This window comes from Eulemur rufifrons, chromosome 7, assembly GCF_041146395.1.
Source record: "Eulemur rufifrons isolate Redbay chromosome 7, OSU_ERuf_1, whole genome shotgun sequence".
In the NCBI taxonomy this organism is placed as follows: Eukaryota; Metazoa; Chordata; class Mammalia; order Primates; family Lemuridae; genus Eulemur; species Eulemur rufifrons.
Genome location: NC_090989.1, coordinates 44,520,703 through 44,542,698, shown reverse-complemented (window position 1 = coordinate 44,542,698; position 21,996 = coordinate 44,520,703). Strand labels below are relative to the sequence as shown.

General features: G+C 35.2%; 2 protein-coding genes across 2 annotated transcripts; one reads left to right on the top strand and one right to left on the bottom strand.

Annotated features, from left to right (window-relative positions):
* The first annotated feature begins 305 nt into the window (after positions 1–305).
* LOC138386226 (olfactory receptor 5H8-like) lies at positions 306–1,274 on the top strand. The gene has a single exon (XM_069472510.1). The coding sequence runs from the start codon at positions 351–353 to the stop codon at positions 1,272–1,274; it is 924 nt and encodes a 307-aa protein (XP_069328611.1). The 5' UTR covers positions 306–350.
* Positions 1,275–20,667: 19,393 nt separating this feature from the next.
* On the bottom strand, positions 20,668–21,648 carry LOC138386225 (olfactory receptor 5H2-like). Its single transcript, XM_069472508.1, has one exon. The coding sequence runs from the start codon at positions 21,646–21,648 to the stop codon at positions 20,668–20,670; it is 981 nt and encodes a 326-aa protein (XP_069328609.1).
* Positions 21,649–21,996: the final 348 nt, after the last annotated feature.

Sequence of the window (21,996 nt, the reverse complement as noted above, 5' to 3'; positions counted from 1 at the left end):
CAGCAAATATTTGATTTAAAAAATCCTGTTCCTTCAAAATCTTTTTCTTTGACCCTCAATTCATGTCCTAGACAAATGATGTCATTATCATATTAAATCATATCACCACAAATTTAGCACATGCTCAGAATGCCTCTCATTTTCTCTAAGTCTGTTAAACCCTATACATTTGTTTGAATGAATGGACGGTAATTGTATTTTCCCTTCTTTAGTTTCCTTCAGTTTAGTAGTAATAAATAAAACTAAAGGTGATCTGATAAGAGTTTGGTTTTATTTCAACTTATAGTAATTACACATGAATATATATTTACATTTACTGTATTTTATTTCAGAGGATATCAAGTCAGGACATGGAAAATGCAACATTGCTAACAGAGTTCATTCTCACCGGACTTACTCATCAACCAGAGTGGAAAATCACCCTGTTCCTGGCATTCTTGGTGATATATCTCATCACCATCGTGGGAAACCTTGGCTTGATTGCTCTCATCTGGAATGATCCTCACCTGCACATCCCCATGTACTTATTCCTTGGAAATTTAGCCTTTGTGGATACTTGGATATCTTCCACAGTGACCCCCAACATGCTGGTCAACTTCTTAACTAAGAGTCAGATGATGTCTCTCTCTGCATGCGTGGTACAATTTTTTTCCTTTGCAATCAGTGCAACCACAGAATGTTTTCTATTGGCAGCAATGGCTTATGATCACTATGTAGCCATATGCAAACCTTTACTCTATCCAGTGATTATGACCAATAGACTATGCATCCGGTTATTAGTCTTGTCATTTGTAGGTGGCTTTCTTCATGCCGTAATTCATGTGGGTTTTTTATTCAGATTAACCTTCTGTAATTCCAACATAATACATCACTTTTACTGTGATATTATCCCAATGTATAAAATTTCATGTACTGATCCTTCTATTAATTATCTAATGGTTTTTGTTTTCTCAGGTTCAATTCAAATATTCACTATTGCGACTGTTCTTGTCTCTTATACACTTGTTCTCTTTACAATCTTAAAAAAGAAGTCTGTCAAAGGCTTAAGGAAAGCCTTCTCCACCTGTGGGGCTCATCTCTTATCTGTATCTTTATACTATGGCCCTCTTCTCTTCATGTATGTGCACCCTCGATCGCCACAAGCTGATGATCAAGATATGATGGAGTCTCTGTTTTACACTGTTATAATTCCTTTTTTAAATCCAATTATCTACAGCCTAAGAAATAAGAAAGTCACAGACTCATTAACAAAAATATTAGAAAAAAAAGTTTAGGTCTTTTACTAATATCTCTTCTCTTTAGTAAAATGGTCACAAAATTGTATAGGTTAGATATGGGTATGATTTTGTATATGTTGAAAGTTTTTTTGAATTACAATTGTCCTAGCTTTTTAATGACTTACAGTGCTAGTCCCTAATAAACTTAAAATATTTATATCTATGATTCACAAATGTGTATGAAATTTTTATCATATGTTCCTGTCATACTGGAATATTTAAAGCAGAAAACAAATGAAAACATTTTATAGGTTATATGTTCTTCATGTGACTTTATAAATACATGAAATGCTAAAATTGTATAGCTCCCTTGGAAAGGATTTGAGTAAGATAAATCATACACCAAATAGAGCTGTATAGCCTGGATCAAGGGTGGAGAGCTTTTTCATGTTGGAAGACCACATGAAATTAGCGATAATCAAATAAGGGTTCATTCAAGAAACTTCAATTAGATATACTTTAAAATGTACATTCTTTTGTAAAAATCTACCATGTACTTAATAATTTCAGAAAAAGAAAGCTATTTATTAATTTTAAAGTTAACTAACCTTTTAATGACTTTGTTGTGTCTGCTTTTTGTTGGAAAGCATTTGAATATTCGGTTGCAGCATGGAGGTCCACAGTTTCAGGTGATGCTCTACATGGGTATCTGTCATTTGTGACCTTAAGGGTATCTTGATTTGGGATAGGTGGGAGAATGTAGACTTGTAGCAATAAGTGATTGAAAAGCATAAAACATTTTTCAGACAAGTTACCAAAGGTGTGGGTATTCTCCTGCATTTTTCCATGTCAATTGGATCTTTCTCAGCCTCAAACAATGATTTTAAAATGTCATCTACTGAAAGCTCAATCAATTCCATCTATAGTGCTTTAGGTGCCATGGTGATATCAACTAGATGAGGCTGAGATGCTAATTTGAGTGTGATGTCATGATTATCAAAGTCAGGGAAGCTTTCATTGCATTCTCTAATTAATAGTTCTATAACAGCTGTGTATTCTCCAAATGATTCAGATATATCATCCTGCTCATCAATAACCTTTGCTAACTGGGGAAAATTTTCATCCAAAATTTTCTTTGGAAGAAGAAGTGTTTTGAAAAAAAGATAGCTTGTTTTGAAATGCTTGTATTTTTTGCTACACATCATATATAGACTAAGTTTTATCTTGCAAAGAAATATTCAAGTCATTTTGATTTGACATGATATCACAGAGAAACACTGCATTCCTGTACAAATCTTCTCTAGATATTTCACATTGCTGATACTGTTCTTCATAAAATTGAACTATCTCAGAGATAAAATTTTGGCTAATCCTGTCCTTGGAGCAGCCAACACATTTTAGAATGATATGGCATCCGCATTGAATACCTCATGGTTCAACTTTAGTATGTTACCAAACTGAAAATGCTATGCTGCATATGCACAAATATAGCTAACAATCTTAAAACTTCTTGCAAAATGTCACTTAAAATAGAAGGTTTAGCACAGAAATTTTGCTCATGCAAGATATTAATGCAATTAAAAGAAATTAGAGCATCTGGATCTGTTAATACTTTTTTTTTTAATCCATGCAATAAACCTTTCATGTTTTCCTGTCATGGAAGGTGAATTGTCTATACATACACTCACTAAATTTACCAAATTCAGTTTAATTTCATGACATTTATCTTTAAAGTTGTTGAAGAAATCTATTCCTCATGTTCTGTTTGCAAGTGTGCCCAAAGTAAGTAACTCTTCATAGCAAAGAAAATCTTCTGTTATCACCCAAATGAAGTGTAAAACCTGCATCAAGTCAGTAGCATCAGTTGATTCATCCAAAGTAATTGTATAATATACATTTTCCTTTTGAAGTATGGCATGAAGTTGTTCTGTTAAGTTGAAGACTAATTCATGCTGCTGATCAGTTATGGTTCTCCTTGAAAGAGGCAGTTTTTTTGTACTTTGAAATGTTATTGGCGTCTAAGCATCCTAAGACTTCCACAATACATCCTTTCACAGTTTCTATGTCACTGAACAAGGCTTCCCTTTTTTTCCTGAGTATATAAGCTACTTTAAAAGTTGCTTCCATGGGATGTATGGCTGCGTGAAAGAATTGTCTTTGCTTTTGCTTTTCATCTTTTAGTTTCTGCAATACAACCTTTCATGCCTCTCTCTCTCTAATTTAAAATATTTGTGGTCCTTATGAGTGTTATAATGCTGATCAGCATTGAATTTCTTTAATGTTGATATTGCAGTACCACAAAGCAAGCAAATCATCTCATCTTTAGCAGAAACAAGGTTGTATTGGGATTCCCAATCCTCAATAAAATATCTATTGTCTTCCTTCAGTGTTCTCTTGGTCTTTTTTGACATGATGGGCTGTTAAGCAGGCAGGATTAAAAAATACTGTCAAGCTGTGCAATTGTTCACAAATTCCACTTCAAACAGAAACACAGTGCACCATTGTCAAAAACTGATAACAGACTGACTTACTTAACCTCCCTAAACTCTTGCCAACCAGTCTTGTACCGTAATGCAGGGGAAGTTAGAAATAAATTATGATCATAGCAGCTGTCAATTTAGTCCTTTATGGTTTACTAATATTCTAATTGTGCTGGTCAATCTGGGAGAATTATTTCATTGAAACTCATTTTATCCTTTGGCATTTCAAATATGTTGATTTTAAAAATAAAATAAAAATATAACAAACAAACAAAATGTATTAATAAAAATAAAAGGATTTGTTACGTGAAATTTGAATTCAGTCAAAAGGTTGCCCTTAAAGATGTAGAAGGCCACAGGTTTCCCACCCCTGGACTGGATACTCATATCACATATACCCCATATTTGTTTCAGGTTTCTGTTTGGGTGAACAGAGCAAAGTCCCAAAAATATTGTTATCTAGCAAATCCCACTTGTTCCTGGGATAGACTAAAATATTGGAGAGAAGTTATTCAATCTTTTGGATTAAAGAATATAAAATATAAGTACTTAAAACAAATATCATTATTCTTTATATATGCAGGTCCAGTACACCTGATTAGAACATGTCATTTGCTCTTTTTTTGCTCTTCTGAGAGATATTGCACACCCTAGGAAAGAATGCAAATGGATGATAGTCCAGCTGCTCTTACTGTTTCACCATAGAGCATCTATATAATTGCATATGTCTTTACTTTGTTCATTTTTATTACTGTATTATATGCTGATTGTATTGGTGGTTTCTTGTCAATTATCTAGATTTTTATTTATTCATTCACCGTTATGACCCAAAGATTAGATTGGTAATATAAGCATCCAGTGTCTCTTTCTTCTGCCATTTTCAAGATCTCTTTTCCTTATTAGCGTTTTCCTTGAATGAGAAAGTAGATGTAAAGCTATGAGTATATGGGTAGAATATGTAACCTGTTAAGTACTACTTTATGTTGGGTGAGTATGGAAGGGGCAGTTGGGAGCTTCTCAGAAACTCATACTGTTTCTGCAGCCTTCTCTTATACATGAATAGTCTATAGATTCCTCTTCTCTGGTTTGTCTTTCTATATAATCCCAACTACTTTATACCTTCATGAAATTCAACAAAATCTCTAGTCCATTAGTGTGCTTCTACTCTCACTTCTTTTATAGATTATTCCGTTTAGTAAATCATTTTACATAGGTGGGGTGTTAGAAAAAGTTAAAACATACACTTGTGCAAAGCCTGCATTTTAGACTAGATATTCTGCTTTCTTTAAAAAGAAACTACATATAGTTACCTTTAAAAGGAAATATACGTATTATTTAATGAATATTTAGATATAAAATATAATATTATTATTGCTATGTTCACCTAGTTTTCTAGCACACTGCTGATATTGAATTTAAAACTATTCCATTGAAACACTAAAAACATGATGGATGTATTCTCAATTATTAGGAGTATTAAGAATTAAAGTATATTTATTCCTTAATCTGCAGATTTAAAGAATTTGTAGTTTCTCTGTATTTACATATGTACTTGTATATACATATTTTTCTCATCATTTTACAATACTTTCTAATGTTTAGGAAATTGCTGACATAATTATCCTAGACTATGTTGAAGGAAATAACGTAACTAGGAATTAGAAAAAAAGTAACAAACACCAATCAAAACTAGAACATATTTTTCACAGTCTGTGATGTGAACTAGCTATGGTATAATTTTATCTATTATGTGTATTAGGTATCTGTCAGAACCTTTTTTGTCTAGACCCTTTTGTGCAGACTCCTTTTTGTTTGTTTGTTTCTGACAAAACAATGTTTCTCAAACTTCTGTGGGCATTTTAATCACCTGGAGAGCTTGTGAAAATACAGATTGATAAGCTCCATCATTAGTTTCTGATTCAGCAATGTTGATGCCCTTGGTTTGGGAGCACACTTAAAGAACAATTCTTTTTAAATAATCAGTTAAGCAAAATTTTTACCATTCAAGTTATTTAGAGACCAGTCAGAATGGAGTTTATACATATCCTATATTCATTACTTAAACAGCACTACACAAATTTGCACAGGATTTCTATCCTCTGCTTTGTGCTTTTGTCCTTGTTTGGGGCAGGTGGTTACAGAATTCAATAAGGTATCTGTTTCAAAGGATGAAATATTGTGATGTCTTTTTATTTTTCTTGGGAAGGAAGATTGACAGTAATAACTGCCAGACTCCACAGCCACATATCAGTAAGGTTGATGGGAAGGACCTTTGTTGTTTAGAAAAAAACTGTGAAGATGAATCAACATTTGAACTATTCTCTAAGATTTTTGTAGAGAAGTTGTTCCAACTGCAATAATAACATGATGTTTACATCATCCTAGAAGAAATATTCTAAGTGAGATGTATTTGAAGGCAATAGCTAACAGTGGCATCAAGTTATTTTCCTCTATTTTTCAAGAAAAATAAATTCACTAAATGTGTAGTGAGTGTTTGCATTAGCAGAAGAACAATGTCCCAGATCAATCAGTCAGAGAAAGAGTGAATTCAAACTTCCTCTGACATTTTGTGCCATTCATGCCCTCAGTGGATTGGATGAATTCTTTAAGTATGTTTATGTATGTTTGTATGTGGAACATTTTTCTACTTCTGGGTAGTATTTAAAAATCAATTTGTAAAAGAGCTCTGTTTAATTGGCAGAAAGAATATGTGTTTATATAAATTAAGAATTCCTTAAACTCTTAGAAAAATAGGAGCTGCCCAAAATATTTTTCAAGTTCACATAATCTGGGATAATCTTTGCTAATAAAGGCTAGTTTTGTAAGCAAATGCAGGCTTAGCTGCCTGCTGCCTGAACGCCATTATCAAGAGATAAGGGGTTGGAGGAAGGAAAAGTAGGTTTATCAAGAACTGGCGTCCTGAGGAGATGGCAATTTCATGTCACAAAGGCCATCTCCAGTTTCTCATTCTGATGAAGGGCTTTTTTGTTGTTGTTGTTCAGGATATTATGGGGGTACAAACATTTTGGTTACATGTAATAGGTTTTCCTCACCCAAGCCAGGGCTGCAAGTGTGTCCTTCCCCCACACAGAGTGCTCTGCTTCCATTAGTTGTGATGAAAGAATTTTAAAGGGGAAGGAGGCTTGGCAGTAGCTGGCCATTTGCAAGTCTTGTTTCTGATGGTCATCTCCAGTAATGGGCCGTCTGGTGATTTGGTAGGTAACAGGTAGACGGCAGCAGAATTGAAGGTTACCTGCTCAGTATCTTCCTCCAGGGGGAGTTCTGAAATCTTATTTCTATAGCTAGTTGCTCAAGGCCCTTTCATGGAATTTGTAAGCTTGAGCATAATTAGGCATTTGAAAGAAAGACTTATTATTTAGCTTTAAGATGGAATGACTGTTACTGTTACCAATTCCTCACTGTCGATTTTTCATTCCATTTCTATGGAAGATGGAGGCATCAACTTCACTCTCGCTAGTTCCTGCTGAAAGGGGGTGTTTATTGAAAGAGTTTGGAATGAAAGAGTTTTACATGGTGAAATACATAATTTTCAGTCCCCTCTTTGATGGGTGGAGGTATTAAGGGTGATTGTTTGTCAATGGTTTTAAATACTCTTTTACATGTATTTTTTGAATACAAAAGATGACTAGCTTTAACACAAGGTATAACCCAAGAATAGCGAGCAATATATTTAACCCTGACTTTATTATCCCTCCAATTAGAGATTTGACGCCAGAAGGTATCCAGGAGGATAAATTAGAAAGTCAATCTTTTGTCCCCGGTAGTAGGAGATTGTGATATTCTAAGTCAGGCCTGGGGGATCCATGTGGCTTGTGGTCTAATTTTGTCAAAACTGGTCTCTGTTTCAGAGGAGGAATTAATATAAGTGCAACACATGGTGTTATCCACCATACAGACTCCTCCTTATTCTGGAGACATTTGGTCTAGGGCAACACAGTTATCAAGCAAATCTTTGCCAAGGGAATCTAACGATTTTCACAGATCAGTAAGATTAAGAGGAGTTTCATTAACAATAATGTGTAAAATCTTAGATAACCTTCTCAGTGCATGCTACTGGGCAGATAAATAATTTTATGGAACTGTTTCAATGGGCAAACTCCTACCTGTTATGGACTGAAAAGCAGTTCACTTGTGAGTCCTATGAAGCATAATCCCTGAAGATTAATGTTAGTAGCCATCAGCCTTTTTCCCAACTGCATACAAAAATATATCCAAGAGGGGCATCATACCCTCAAGAGGGTCCCATTTGTAGCCAAATCATACTGAAATAATAATCATCCTGACTTATTCCTTAGCTTATAGACCTCTTAGTTCTGATTCTATTATAGTTAAAGTTATAACACAAATGGAAAGAGGCCATGAATTTCTGGGCTTAAAGTCTTTGCATCGATTAGGAGGGATCCTCATAAGCTGTATCATTTTCTGGGGGTGATACACCTAAAAATAATATAGAGGCTTTAGTCTGATAAGGGTCAGATATAATTTTTGCTCTATATAGGACTTGGGGAGAAGTGAACAGGTGTATACCAGGGAAGTCTTCTGTGCCAATTTAGTGTTAATAACTGAATCAGTTGTGCCCATGTCCATTAAAAAGTCAACCAGATCCACGCCAACATGTGTTGTTTTGGGACTTTCTGATAAAGACCATTCTCGCTGGGGTTAAGTGATATCTCATTGTGGTTTTGATTTGCATTTCTCTGATGATTAGGGATGTTGAGCATTTTTTCATATGTTTGTTAGCCATTCTTATATCTTCTTTTGAAAAATTTCTATTCATGTCATTTGCCCACTTTTTGATAGGGTTGTTTGATTTTTTCTTGCTGATTTTCCTGAATTCTAAATAGATTCTTGTTATCAGTCCTTTATGCGGAGAGACAGGAACACTCATACACTGCCGGTGGGACTGCAAACTAGTGCAACCCCTGTGGAAAGCATTATAGAGATACCTTAAGCAGATTCAAATAGACCTACCATTTGATCCAGCAATCCCATTATTGGGCATCTACCCAAAGGAACATAAGTCATTCTATGACAAAGACACCTGTACCCGAATGTTTATAGCAGCACAATTCACAATTGCAAAGATGTGAAAACAACCCAAATGCCCATCAATTCATGGGCATGAATTGGATTAGTAAATTATGGTATATGCTTTCCACAGGGGTTGCACTAGTTTGCAGTCCCACCAGCAGTGTATTAGTGTTCCTGTCTCTCCACACCCATGCCAACATGTGTTGTTTTGGGTTTTTTTGATAAAGGCCATTCTCATTGGGGTTAAGTGATATCTCATTGTGGTTTTGATTTGCATTTCTCTGATGATTAGGGATGTTGAGCATTTTTTCATATGTTTGTTAGCCATTCTTATATCTTCTTTTGAGAAGTTTCTATTCATGTCCTTTGCCCACTTTTTGATAGGGTTGCTTGATTTTTTCTTGCTGATTTTCCTGAGTTCTAAATAGATTCTTGTTATCAGTCCTTTATCTGATGTGTAGTATGCAAAAATTTTTTCCCATTCTGTAGGTGGTCTGTTTCTTCTTGTGACTGTTTCTTTGGCTGTGCAGAAGCTTTTTAATTTAATCATGTCCCATTCATTTATTTTTGTTGCTGCTGTGATTGCCTTGGGGGTCTTCTTCATAAATTCTTTGCCTAGGCCAATGTCTGTAAGAGTCTTTCCTACATTTTCTTCTAGAATTCTTATTATGGAGGTATCTTAAACAGATTCAAGTAGACCTGCCATTTGACCCAGCAATCCCATTACTGGGCATATACCCAAAGGAAAAAAGGCCATTCTGTAACAAAGACACATGTACCCGAATGTTTATAGCAGCACAATTCACAATAGCAAAGATGTGGAAACAACCCAAATGCCCATCAATACATGATTGGATTAGTAAGCTGTGGTATATGTATACCATGGAATATTACTCAGCTATAAGGAATAATGAAGATACGACGTCTCTATGGTTCTCCTGGAGAGAGTTGGAACCCATTATATTAAGTGAAGCATCCAAAGAATGGAAAAACAAGCATCACATGTACTCACCAGAAAATTGGTTTCCCTGATCATCACCTAAATACACATCTGGGAATGACACCAATCGGATATCAGACTGAGGTGGGGGGTGGGGGAGGGGATGGGTGTATGCCTACACAATGAGTGCATTGCGCACCGTTTGGGGAATGGTAATGCTTGAAGGTGCTGACTCGGGAAGGGGGGGTGGGGAAGGGAGGGATATATACCTACATGCTGGGTGCAACGCGCACTATCTGGGGAACAGACACGCCTGGAGCTCTGACTTGGGGGGAAAGGCGGTACATGGGCAACGCATGTAACTTGCAATTCTGTATCCCCCATAACAATAAGATGATATAAAATAATAAAAAAAAGAAAAAAAATTATGGTATATGTATACCATGGAGTATTACTCAACTATAAGAAATAACAGTGATACGACATCTCTTTGGTTCTCCTGGAAAGAGTTGGAACCCATTATATTAAGTGAAATATCCCAAAAATGGAAAATCAAGCATCACATGTAGTCACCAGAAAATTGGTTTCCCTGATCATCACCTGAATGCACATTTGGGAATGATACCAATCGGATATCAGACTGAGGTGGGGGGTGGGGGGAGGGGATGGGTGTATGCCTACATGATGAGTGTGTTGCGCACCGTCTGGGGAATGGTCACGCTTGATGGTGCTGACTCGGGGAGGGGGGAGGTGGGAGGAGGGGATGGGTGTATACCTACATGATGAGTGCAGTGCGCACTGTCTGGGGAATGGACACGCCTGGAGCTCTGACTTGGGAGGATGGGCGGTACATGGGCAACTTATGTAACCTGAACTTTTGTACCCCCATAATAAGCTGAAATAAAAAAAAATAAAGTCAATCGGTTTGTTCTCAACTTTCAACTATACCTAGATCCTGTGGGGAAATATGAATTGGGTTCCAGGTTTGCATCCTGCATTCTGTAATACCATTATCTGAGTGTTTTTAACTATAATTTTAGAGCAGCACCTTAATCCTTGCTTGGCATGGCCTTAGGTTCTTTTTACAATTTGGTCTTCTGATCTCTATTTTAGCATTGATGCTAAACTCCAGAAGGGAGGGGGTATTATGAGTTATGTCTGACCTCCCTTCTCTTCATGACCAGGAACTCAATTTTAAGATTTTTTGAGGCACCCTTGGCCAAGAGGATGTCCATTCAGTCAGTGAGGGGGTTCACATTTTCTCCCTTTTGGCTAAGATTTGTCAGAGGCAGCATTGATGACAAACCTTTAATTTTTTCCTATAATTGCTGGAGTGGTGTGGCTACCTGCCCTGGGTACATCCTGTCCCCTGGTGGGACCCCTGTGGTCAAGGAGCTTAGAGCCAAAAGGCTTACAGTCAATTAAACATTCTAAGCCAGATGGGAATGGAGGTACACAGGCATTCATTAGCCCTTTAAAACCTTTTAGGTAACATAAAAACAAAAACCAAAATGCCAAAAGCAAGGTTACAAAGTTAAATTATCTATAAGCATTGAGCTACTGTAACTTTGGTTTTATTTATAGACTTATAGGAATTTGTTAATTTGCTATACAAAACATAAGCATTTTGATAAAGCCATTTGAGCCTATGGATTTAGACTCTTGTATCAGAATCCTTTCTGTGGTCTCTTTAAAGAATTAACCATGTTTTAAACAAAAAATTACAAACCATCCCTAGTTCTGAGAGTGACAGGAAAAGGTAGCTTATAGGTAGCTACATATTCAAATTATCTAGTAACAAATTACATTAATTTAGATAGAAGTAAAATTATTAAATGAGTTTTAATGTCTCTGAATACAGGCTGGGACCTTTGCCTCATGAAAGCAGGTCATTTTGATTTTTGTCTTATCTCAGGTCTAAAGACAAGGTTGACTTGAGTTTGGTGTTAGACACCCGGGAGTCAAGGCTCTGTAACTTAACAGCACAAGGCTTAATTAACAATATGTGATATAGCTCTGATTTGATTTTCAGAACATTTGTCAAAGATGTTAAAAGGCTTCAACATTTGATTAAAACAGAATCACAAGTTACTGTAAAACAATAGCAATTTACTTAGCCAAGAGTGATAATCAAAAGACTTTAAAGGTGATACAGATATTTATATGGATATAAAAACCTTAACTTTGTAAAACTCAGTTTTTCCCATGTAATCAAAAACCTAAAAAGGACAGCATAGGAATTATCTTGATAAAACATGACATTTTTGTTTCTTAGGCCAATTACCAAAAGATAAAAAAACTTCTGCAGTGCAATTGTTTCTTCTTAGGGGAAGCTCATTTAGACAACTTGGAAGTTAAACCTTCCTGTCATAAGTGTTTATCTCATTTCTATTTACCTAATTTATTTATTTTAGAAGTTTACTTAGAATCTAGTTACCATTTCAAGTTATTTTTTCTGTTAACTATTTTATAAAAACCTATGAATATTTCACATATTGCCAATATGATGAATCATGTCTTCAACAAAATCATTCAAAGTCTAAACAAATTTATATCTAAACACATCTTCATGAACAAAATTTAGGAAAAGAAAAAGAAAAGAATTTCACAACAGAGACTAGAAAAGAATAGCAAAATAAATTAATAGTTTTAATTATTACTTTTAAATTAAAAACTATCAAGAAAACAAATGTAAACATTATAATAAAACTTACAATTCTGAACAATGTGACACCTTTTCTAAGTTCTATAAATATAGCAGAAGTTTCAGAACATATCCAACTTAAAGACATTAACTATTTAGATCTTTTTAAAGTATTAATATCCCCAAATAAAATTTATTAACATCATCAGGTTGACAGTCTATTCTTGGCTCTTGGTGTGCTCTTGGCTGAAGAATGAACAGACACACAGGTAGCAAGGCCTTCATGAAATGAAGTTTATTGACACAGAGCAAGGTAGGTTATGGAGCAAAAGAAAAATAGATTTGCCACAGATGAAGAACGGGCCCCTTGTCATAACAAAGAGGCCCTGGTTCTGGTCTGGGGTCCTGTTTTATATTGTCTGGATTGGGCCCTCCTCATGGTTCAAACAAAAGAAATATAAGGTGAATTGACATGCAGCAGCCATCCTAGGTAATCTCCTTGGGCTCATATCAAGGTTGAAAAAGAATCATGCACCTTCACTGCATTCTATGGATTTGTGCTGTCAGTTTAAAATTTCAAAACTATTTCACAAATACTTATTTAGGGCCTTTTGTGTGTAAGTCACTGTCTCCACACTTAAGACACAAAGAGTTGTAAGACTTTAAATTGTAATCTAGAAGATCCTATGGGACAAAAATAAGTATTATACACAGCCAATTTCTGTATAAGAAGAATAAATAAACTGCTGCATATTTTAAATACATTAGTGCAATCAGGAAATGCATCATGGAATAAGGAACATTCGACATCTTGAAGATAGAATGCCATTTCAATTGTAAATGAGAATGTGTGCAGTCAGGGGACAGGGGTATTCCTGTAGAGGGACCTGTATGAGAAAAAGCATGTATCTGAGAGTTTAAGGTGTGTTCAGAAGTCTCTCAATAACTAATTTTGGCTGCAACACAATTGCCATTAGGATAATTGTAGAGGAGGAGGAGACTCCAGGGTTAAAACCAAGATTTGATTGGAAAGGAACTCAAGTGGCAGGGTGAACAAATGCAGGGTGACAAAGATATATATAGTCAGTCCTCAGTATCTGTGGGTTCTGCATTTGTGGACTCAACCAACTGTAAACTGAAAATATTCAAGAAAAAAAAATTGCGTCCGTACTGAACATATACAGACTTTTTGTGGTCATTATTCTATAAACAATATAGTATAACAACTATTTACATAGTATTTACATTGTATTAGGTATTATAACTAATCTAGGTATGATTTGAAATCTATGAGAGAATGTGCATAGGTTAAATGCAAATACCATGCCATTTTATATCAGGGACTTGAACATCTGTGAGTTTTGGTATCCAAGAAATGTCCTGAAACCAGTTCTCCATGGATACACAATAAGGATGACATATATATATATATATATATACACACACACACACACACACATATATGTATATACACATATATTCATTTATATTTAGATATTTCTAGGTATCTGTGTATATATACACATATATCATAAAATCTGTACGTACACATGAACAAATAACCATATGCATAGGTATATACAATAATGAGTTGATTAACTATGGAGATATATCCTGAGAAATGTGTCATTAGGTGATCTCACCATTGTGTGAACATCTTAAAGGGCGCTTACACAAACCTAGATGTTATATCTTAATACACACAGGCTGTGTGATATAATCTATTGCTCCTAGGCTACAAACCCGTACAGCATATTACTGTCCTGAATATTGCAGCAATTGTAATACAATGGTAAGTTTTTATGTATCTAAACATGCCTAAATGTAAAAAAGGTAGAGTAAAAATATTATATAATAAAAAAGATAAAAATGGTACACCTGTATAAGGTACTTACAATGAATGAAACTTGCAGGACTCGAAGTTGCTCTGGGTGAGTCAGTGAATGAGTGGTGAGTGCATGTGAAAGACTAGGACATTCCTGTACGCTACTGTAGACTTTATAAATACTGTACATTTAGACTACACTAAATTTATAAAAACTTTTTCTTTCTTCAATACTAAATTAATCTCAGCTTACTGTAACTGTTTTACTTTATAAACTTTTAATGTTTTTTAAACTTTTGACTCTTTTGTAATAACTAGCTTAAAATACAAATACATCGTACAGCTGAAAAAAAATTTCTTTATATTCAATACGATTTTTTTCTATTTTTAATTTTCTTTTTACTTTTTAAATGTTTTTTTTAATAACTAAGACACACACATTAACCTAGGCCTACACAGAGTTAGGATCATAAATATAATTGTCTTTCACTTCCACATTTAAATATCACTGATTCCTTTATCTCACTAGTTTCTTTTTTTTTAATTCTGGGAAGACTGAGATCATTTTTTCCTTGTCTTCAGGGGCAATAACACACATGGAGTTGTCATCTCCTATGATAAAGATGCCTTCTGGAAAACTTCCTGAAGGTCTTGCCTGAGGCTGTTCTACAGTTAATGACTTTTATAAGTAGTATACTCTAAAATAAGGATAAAAATTATAGTATAGTAATAACATGGTCATGTATTTTTATTATCAATTATCATGTGCTCTATATAATTGTTTGTGCTATCCATTTATATGACTGGCAATGCGGTATGTTTGTATACAGCAGCATCAACACAAACACATGAGTAATATGTTGTGCTGCTACATTACAACAGCTCCGAGGTCACTAGGTGATAGGAATATTTCAACTCCATTATAATCTTACGTGACCACCATCTCATATATGGTCCAATGTTGACCAAAACATCATTATGCAGTACATGACTGTATATATACCTTATATATATATAATCTGGTAGCAATGACAATCAGTGAAAAGCTACTGAGGAGGGATATGATTTAATCAGAGTCCTGTTTATGAAGAGTCATCTGGCAGCAGTGTTTGGAAGGTAAGAGTGTGACAGTTAGATGGAGAAGATAAGTGACTTGTGTTTTGCAAAACACATAGATGAGTAGGTTTTAGGGTGAGGAGCTGAGTGTTATTAGCAGAAATTTATGTAATTTCAAGTGTTGACAGAGAAAAGGCAGAAGTGACTGAAGATGGATCACTTTCTGTAATGAAAGAAAATCAAGTTTGAGAAAAGCCAATAACCAAGGGCATTTCAACAAAGAAATGTTCAAACTCTTGCTTGTTTTCATGTCTTTTCCAGCACTCACTATGCACTATGACATCATGTGATCATAACATCCTCTATACTTTTGTAATATGAACTTAAAGTCCCTCATTGTCAAAGACACATTCCAAAAACCTTTAAATGTCACTGATTTCTTTATCTTACTAGTTTCTTTTCTTTTTTTATTTAATTCTGGAAAGATTGAGACTATTTTCTTGCTATTCTACAACTTCTCTCCTTTCTCTACACCGCTCCCCAACTTAATTCTTTAATCTAATCTGTTAGTTTCTGGATTAGTGAAGCTTTTCAGATTGCCAAAGAACATGCAAACATAACTAGAAAGGTCCTTAGAAGGCATCATAGACAAGAAGAGGCGACTGGCCTCTCCTTATTCACAGAAGTACAGTGAACTAAGAGCATCCTCTCAGAGTTTATTCCTGCCTTCACTGCTTTAATTTCCTTCTCACTTATTTCTCATTCCAATTTCTATTTATTTCTCTGTATAATATGTGAATTGAATCTGTATGAGAAGAGAAATTAACTATTTCCCAATAAAGTGAAATAAAAGATGTTTTCATGGCTAGATGAATTCGTGAAATTTGATTGTGTTCAACCAAACACAAACTTTTCCTCTCTATGGAGTAAATATGATATGAATCTCTAGTCTACAATCCTGTGAAAGGGATGGGGAACCTGCAGCCTTGGGGCCACATGAGCCTTCTGGATCCTTGAGTGTGGCCCTTTGACTGAATCCAAATTTTACAGAACAAATTCCTTTTAATAAAGGGATTTAAAGGGATTTGTTCTGTAGAAGTTTGAATTTGGTCAAGGGGCTAGACTTGGGGATCTGGAGGGCCACATGTGGCCTTGAGGCCATGGGTTCCCCATCCCTAAAATGTTTTTATTTGTTTTCTGCTCTAATTATTCTAGTATGCCATCAACATTTGACCAAATGTCCTTGTATGCTTTTGAATAACATATACAAATATTTTAAGCAGCTTATTAGCTACTAACACCTTAAGTCATTAAATAGTTAGGACAATTGTGATTGCAAAAAACTTTCCTGTATCAACACATACCTACATCTAAACTGTATGATTTTATGACCTTTAGTAAAAAGAGAATACATGCTAGTATGGGATCTAAAAATTTACCGTTAATGTTTTTGTCAGTGAATCTATGACTTGCTTATTTATCAGACTGCAGATAATTGGATTTAACAAAGGAATTATGACAGTGTAAAACAGAGACTCCATCATATCTTGATCACCTGCTTGTGGAGATGCAGGGTGCACATACATGAAGAGAAGAGGGCCATGGTGTAAAGACACAGATAAGAGATGAGCTCCACAAGTGGAGAAGGCTTTCCTTATGCCTTTGGCAGACTTCTTTTTTAAGATTTTAAAGAGAACAAATGTATAAGAGACAAGAACAATCACAATGGTGAATACTTGAATTGAACCTGAGAACACAAAAACCATTAGATAATTAATAGAAGGGTCAGTACAAGAAACCTTTAACAATGGGATAATGTCACAGTAAAAGTGATGTATTATGTTGGAATTACAGAAGGTTAATCTGGAAAACATCCTTCATAAATTAAGGCATGAAGAAACCACATGTCCTGAAGGATTCCCTTCAGGACAAAGTTTGAGGCTCTGCTGGGCATTGTAGGATTGGATGTGCACGAGAAGTTCAAATTGTCCCACAGGGCATTACAGCCTTTAGGATCATAAATCCCAAGTCACCATAGACAGTCGTAGTTTTAACCACTGAAATCATACTTTATGCCAATGTTTTCCACTGCAGATGACACTTCTTACATGTTTGTGAAAACTACAGTTTACATATAAAATTTGCTCCTCTGAGTGCTTTGATTAGTATGGTCTCATCTGAGCTAATCAAAACATGATTTTAATGAAACCAAATATCTAGATTGTCTTTAGAAGGAAACTCCAAGTAAAGTTGTTCTCCCCATACAAACTACAGCTCAAATCCTAGACATATATCCAGCTCCAATGTTAAGCTGAAATCTTTCTAAGAAAAGCTCAGAGGAAGGAGGAAAAGCAATCAAAGACAAAGGACATTTGTGGGGAGGTGGCCTAGATCTGTCCTTCCCAAACTTTAATGCCTAGAAAGGTCTTGGAGACCTTGTCAAGATGCAGATCCTGTCTCAGTAGTTCTGGGGTGGGGCTCAGGAGTCTTCCTGTCTAACAAAGTGCCCTGCCTGTGGACTTGCCATCCACAGGGCCTTCATCATTGCAGGGCCTGGATTATCAGAGAACATAGATCACTGGAGAAGCAAAAAATGGTGAATGGTAAATGGTAAATGTGGCTGACAATCAAAGAGAGAAACAGGGAGGAAGCAGGTGAAGCCAGAGAGGCCATATGAGTGGGATTGCGGGGGGCTTGGAGGCCAGGTGAAGGACTTTGTTCTTTACCCTAACACCAAGAAAAACTGTGGAGGGATCATGAACATGGTTGTAACATGCTCAGATTTTCCCTTTGAGCATTAACTTAGGAAGTCGTCAATGAGGATTTATTCAGAGAAATAAAATTTAATTTAGATTTTTGCCATTTAGATTTCAGATCTATATAGTGGTATGTAACTACTTACACATTAAAGTTTTTTTTTTTTTTTTTTTTTTAATTTTAATCCCCACTGGCACGATGAGGGAAAGCAAAGAGCATATTTTTTGGTTAGATTCATTAAACAATTACCTGATTTCCTTCGAATTTTACTAATGAAAAAGAAATATGTAGAGAAAAATAGCATGTATAAAAGCATGATTACTGTGAATACTTAGCAGAAAAGTGGAGTAAACAATATGATGTACCAAGATAGCTACTGAAGACTGAACTCAGACCTTTTCTTCTTTTGCCCAAATTCCTTTCCAGGAAGCCTGGTGAGTCACACCTGCTAATGATAAAATCTCATTGAATGAGTTTTTATTAATTCAATGTAACTTAGCTTACCTTCCAACCTGATTCTGGTATAGCGTCGCATGACAGACACGTCCCCTGTATTGTAATAATGTTACAGAAACTATTGTGCTCTTTTTTTGAATTCCCAGGCTAATAGAAATGTTATGCTTATTTTGATCTTCAACCAATAATAACCTTTTCATTTCAATAATGAATCCACTATACTTCTTAGTAATAATTGATGTTGTCATTGGAGCACTGCCTTTCACCTGTTCTATTATTCTTACTTTACCCTTTATAATTGTTTCGATAGTCCAGCAACGGAAACTAATGCTTTCCCAATGAATGATGGCATCTGGCCTTTCTCCGAACACTTGATTATTTCTACTTGCTTTTCCATTGCAATCAAATTTCTCTTTGCTGCAAGCTCACCTAGACTTGCAGTGGATTTCAGTTCGAAGGCATAGTCACAAGGGTAAACACAGACTCACAAAAGTGAATACAAAAGTTAAGATGAAAGTGATGCTGTGCTTAGGTAACCGTAGAAACAATGAGACTAGCTATTAGTGTAAAGGTGCTGCACCAAGGAACCACTTAGACCATGGGGGTTTATTATATGTGTGGAAGAATCTAGTTCTCCAATTATTAAATTAATTATTTTGTTATAAATTATCCCTATGGGGAACCTTGGGAGAGTCCATTAGTAAGTATGAAACAGAGTTAGTTGGGTCATCTGTAACCTGGGAACTGCCTGTATATCATATTAATATATATCATGTCATTTATAGCTATATATCAGACAATCTGTACATACATGTGAACAAATAAATGTATCCATATATATGTACAGATCTAGATACATATACCATATATTTATATAGTTTTATAGTAATGACAGTCCATTAAAGTTATTGAACCAGAATATGATTTAATCAGAGTTCTGCTTAGGAATGATCATCTAGCAGCAGTATTTAGGCAATAAGAGAGTATAAAGGATGGGGGGGATAGTAACTAGAGTTTTGCAAAACAGACAGATGAGTAGTTTTAGGGTGAGGGCCTGCCTTTGTGGTATCAGTAGGAATGGGGGTGGAATTTCAGTGTTGAGAGAGGAAGGATGTTGGTGACCTGAAAGTGGATCTCTCATTACACTTAAAGAGGAGGTATTTTGAGGAAAGCTAAAATTTAAGGACTTCTCAGTCACAAAACATCCAAACCCTTGTTCATTTTTAAATCCTTTCCAGCTGCTCACTGGGCACTATGAGACCATATCCTCTTGACATTATTTCATCTTTGGTAATATGCATTTAAAGCCACTTGATCTCAGTGGCTTACTGAAATATTAGTGATTTCACTTTCTTATTACTTTCATTTTTTTTTAATTCCAGAAAGATTGAGACCATTTACTTTCCATTCTGCCATTTTTCTGTTTCTACACCCACACTAACCTAATTCTTCAATGTAATCTGTTAGCTTTCTGAATAGGGAATCTCTCCACATTGCCCAGTATCATACAAACACACCTGAGCAAAAAGATGCCTTTGAGGGCGTCATAAACAGAGAGAGCCCACTAGCCTCTTTTCATGACTGATAGAAACAGAAGGAGCTAAGAGCATCGTGTTAGACGTTGGCCCTGCCTTCACAGAATTAACTCACTTCTCTTTTTTTTTTCATAATTGCATTACCATTTTGTATATTTCTACATGTGATATGAGTTAAATTCCTACAAGAAGTGAAATTCACCATTTCCCAATAAACTAGAATAAAAAAATTTTTGAGACCTTTTCACTTTTGAGGTTAGCTGATTTCCTGGAATTTTCATCTGCTCAACTAAACACAAGCCTGCCTCCACAATGCAGTTAATGCGATATGAATCTCCAGACTATATAACTCTGTCAGCTGTACGATATATACCACTCAAATCCTTTTGAGAGGAACTATTATACTTTTATCACTTAGTGTATTTATAAAGCCACATGAAAAATATTTAATCATGTTAAATGTTTTCATTAGTTTCTGCTTTAATCTAATGTGACATGAATAGTTGATCAAAATTCTTTATATGCTTTTGAATTATATACATACATATTTTAAGGAGTTTAATAGGTACAAAACATTAAGTCATTAAAATGCTAGGACAATTATAATTATTAAAAAACCTTTGAACATTTAACAAAACACAGCCACATTTGACCTACAAAATTTTGTAACTTTTTACTAAAATAAGAAGAGATTTAGTATGAGAACTAAATATTTCTTTTTAAGATTGTTGAGAGTGAATCTATGACTTGCTTATTTCTCAGGCTGTAGATAATTGGATTTAACAGAGGAATTACGACAGTACAAAATAGAGAGTCCATCATATCTTGATCCTCTGTTTCTGCAGATGTAGGGCGCACGTACATGAAGAGAAGAGGGCCATAGTATAAAGACACAGATAAGAGATGAGCTCCACAGGTGGAGAAGGCTTTCCTTATGCCTCTGATAGACTTCTTTTTTAAGATTGTAATGAGAACAAATGTATAAGAGTTAAGAACAGTCACAATGCTGAAAACCTGTATTGAACCAGACAAAATAAAAACCATTAGAAAATTAATAGAAGGGTCAGTACAGGAAATCATAAACAGTGGGATAATATCACAGTAAAAGTGATGTATTATGTTGGAATTACAGAAAGTTAATCTGAAAATAAGAACATCATGAATTAAAGCATGAAGAAAGCCACCTACAAAAGACAAGACTAACAACCGGATGCATAGCACATTGTTCATGATCACTGGATAGAGTAGAGGTTTGCATATGGCTACATAGCGATCATACGCCATTGCTGCCAAGAGAAAACATTCTGTGGTTCCACCAAATGCAAAGGAAAAAAATTGTATCATACATTCAGAGAGAGACATCGTCTGACTCTTGGCTAAGAAGTTGACCAGCATGTTGGGGGTCACTGTGGAAGATATCCAAGCATCCACAAAGGCTAAACTCCCAAGGAATAAGTACATGGGGATGTGCAGGTGAGGGTCATTCCAGATGAGAGTAATCAGACCAAGGTTCCCCACCATGGTGATGAGATATATCACCAAGAATACCAGAAACAGGAGGATTTTCCACTCTGACTGGTATGTAAGTCCTGTGAGAACAAACTCTGTCAGCAATGTTGCATTTTCCTTTTCCATGTCCTCATTGCACATCGCCTGAAACAAAATGAAATAAATGTAAAAGAACATTCCCTAGAACTTATAAAGTGAATACTAAGGGAGAGAAGTTGATACAAAACCATTCTCTGATTACAATAACCATTTAATTTCATTCCATATTGCTGCAATAAACGTAAACTATTGTGGGGAATAAAATTGAAATATATGCAATTATTTCAAGTCTAAAAATATGATCAATCTGCTTTTTAAAAATACCCTCGAGCAATTAAAATGCATTAAAATACCTAGTCCATGTGTAATATGATATAGGGAATAATGAGAAGGATGAAGAAATAGATTCTAAAGCAGTAAGAATATAGAGTCACTAGGACATAGGAACATATTTGATATCAAAGTAGAAGTAAGTGAAGGAAAAAG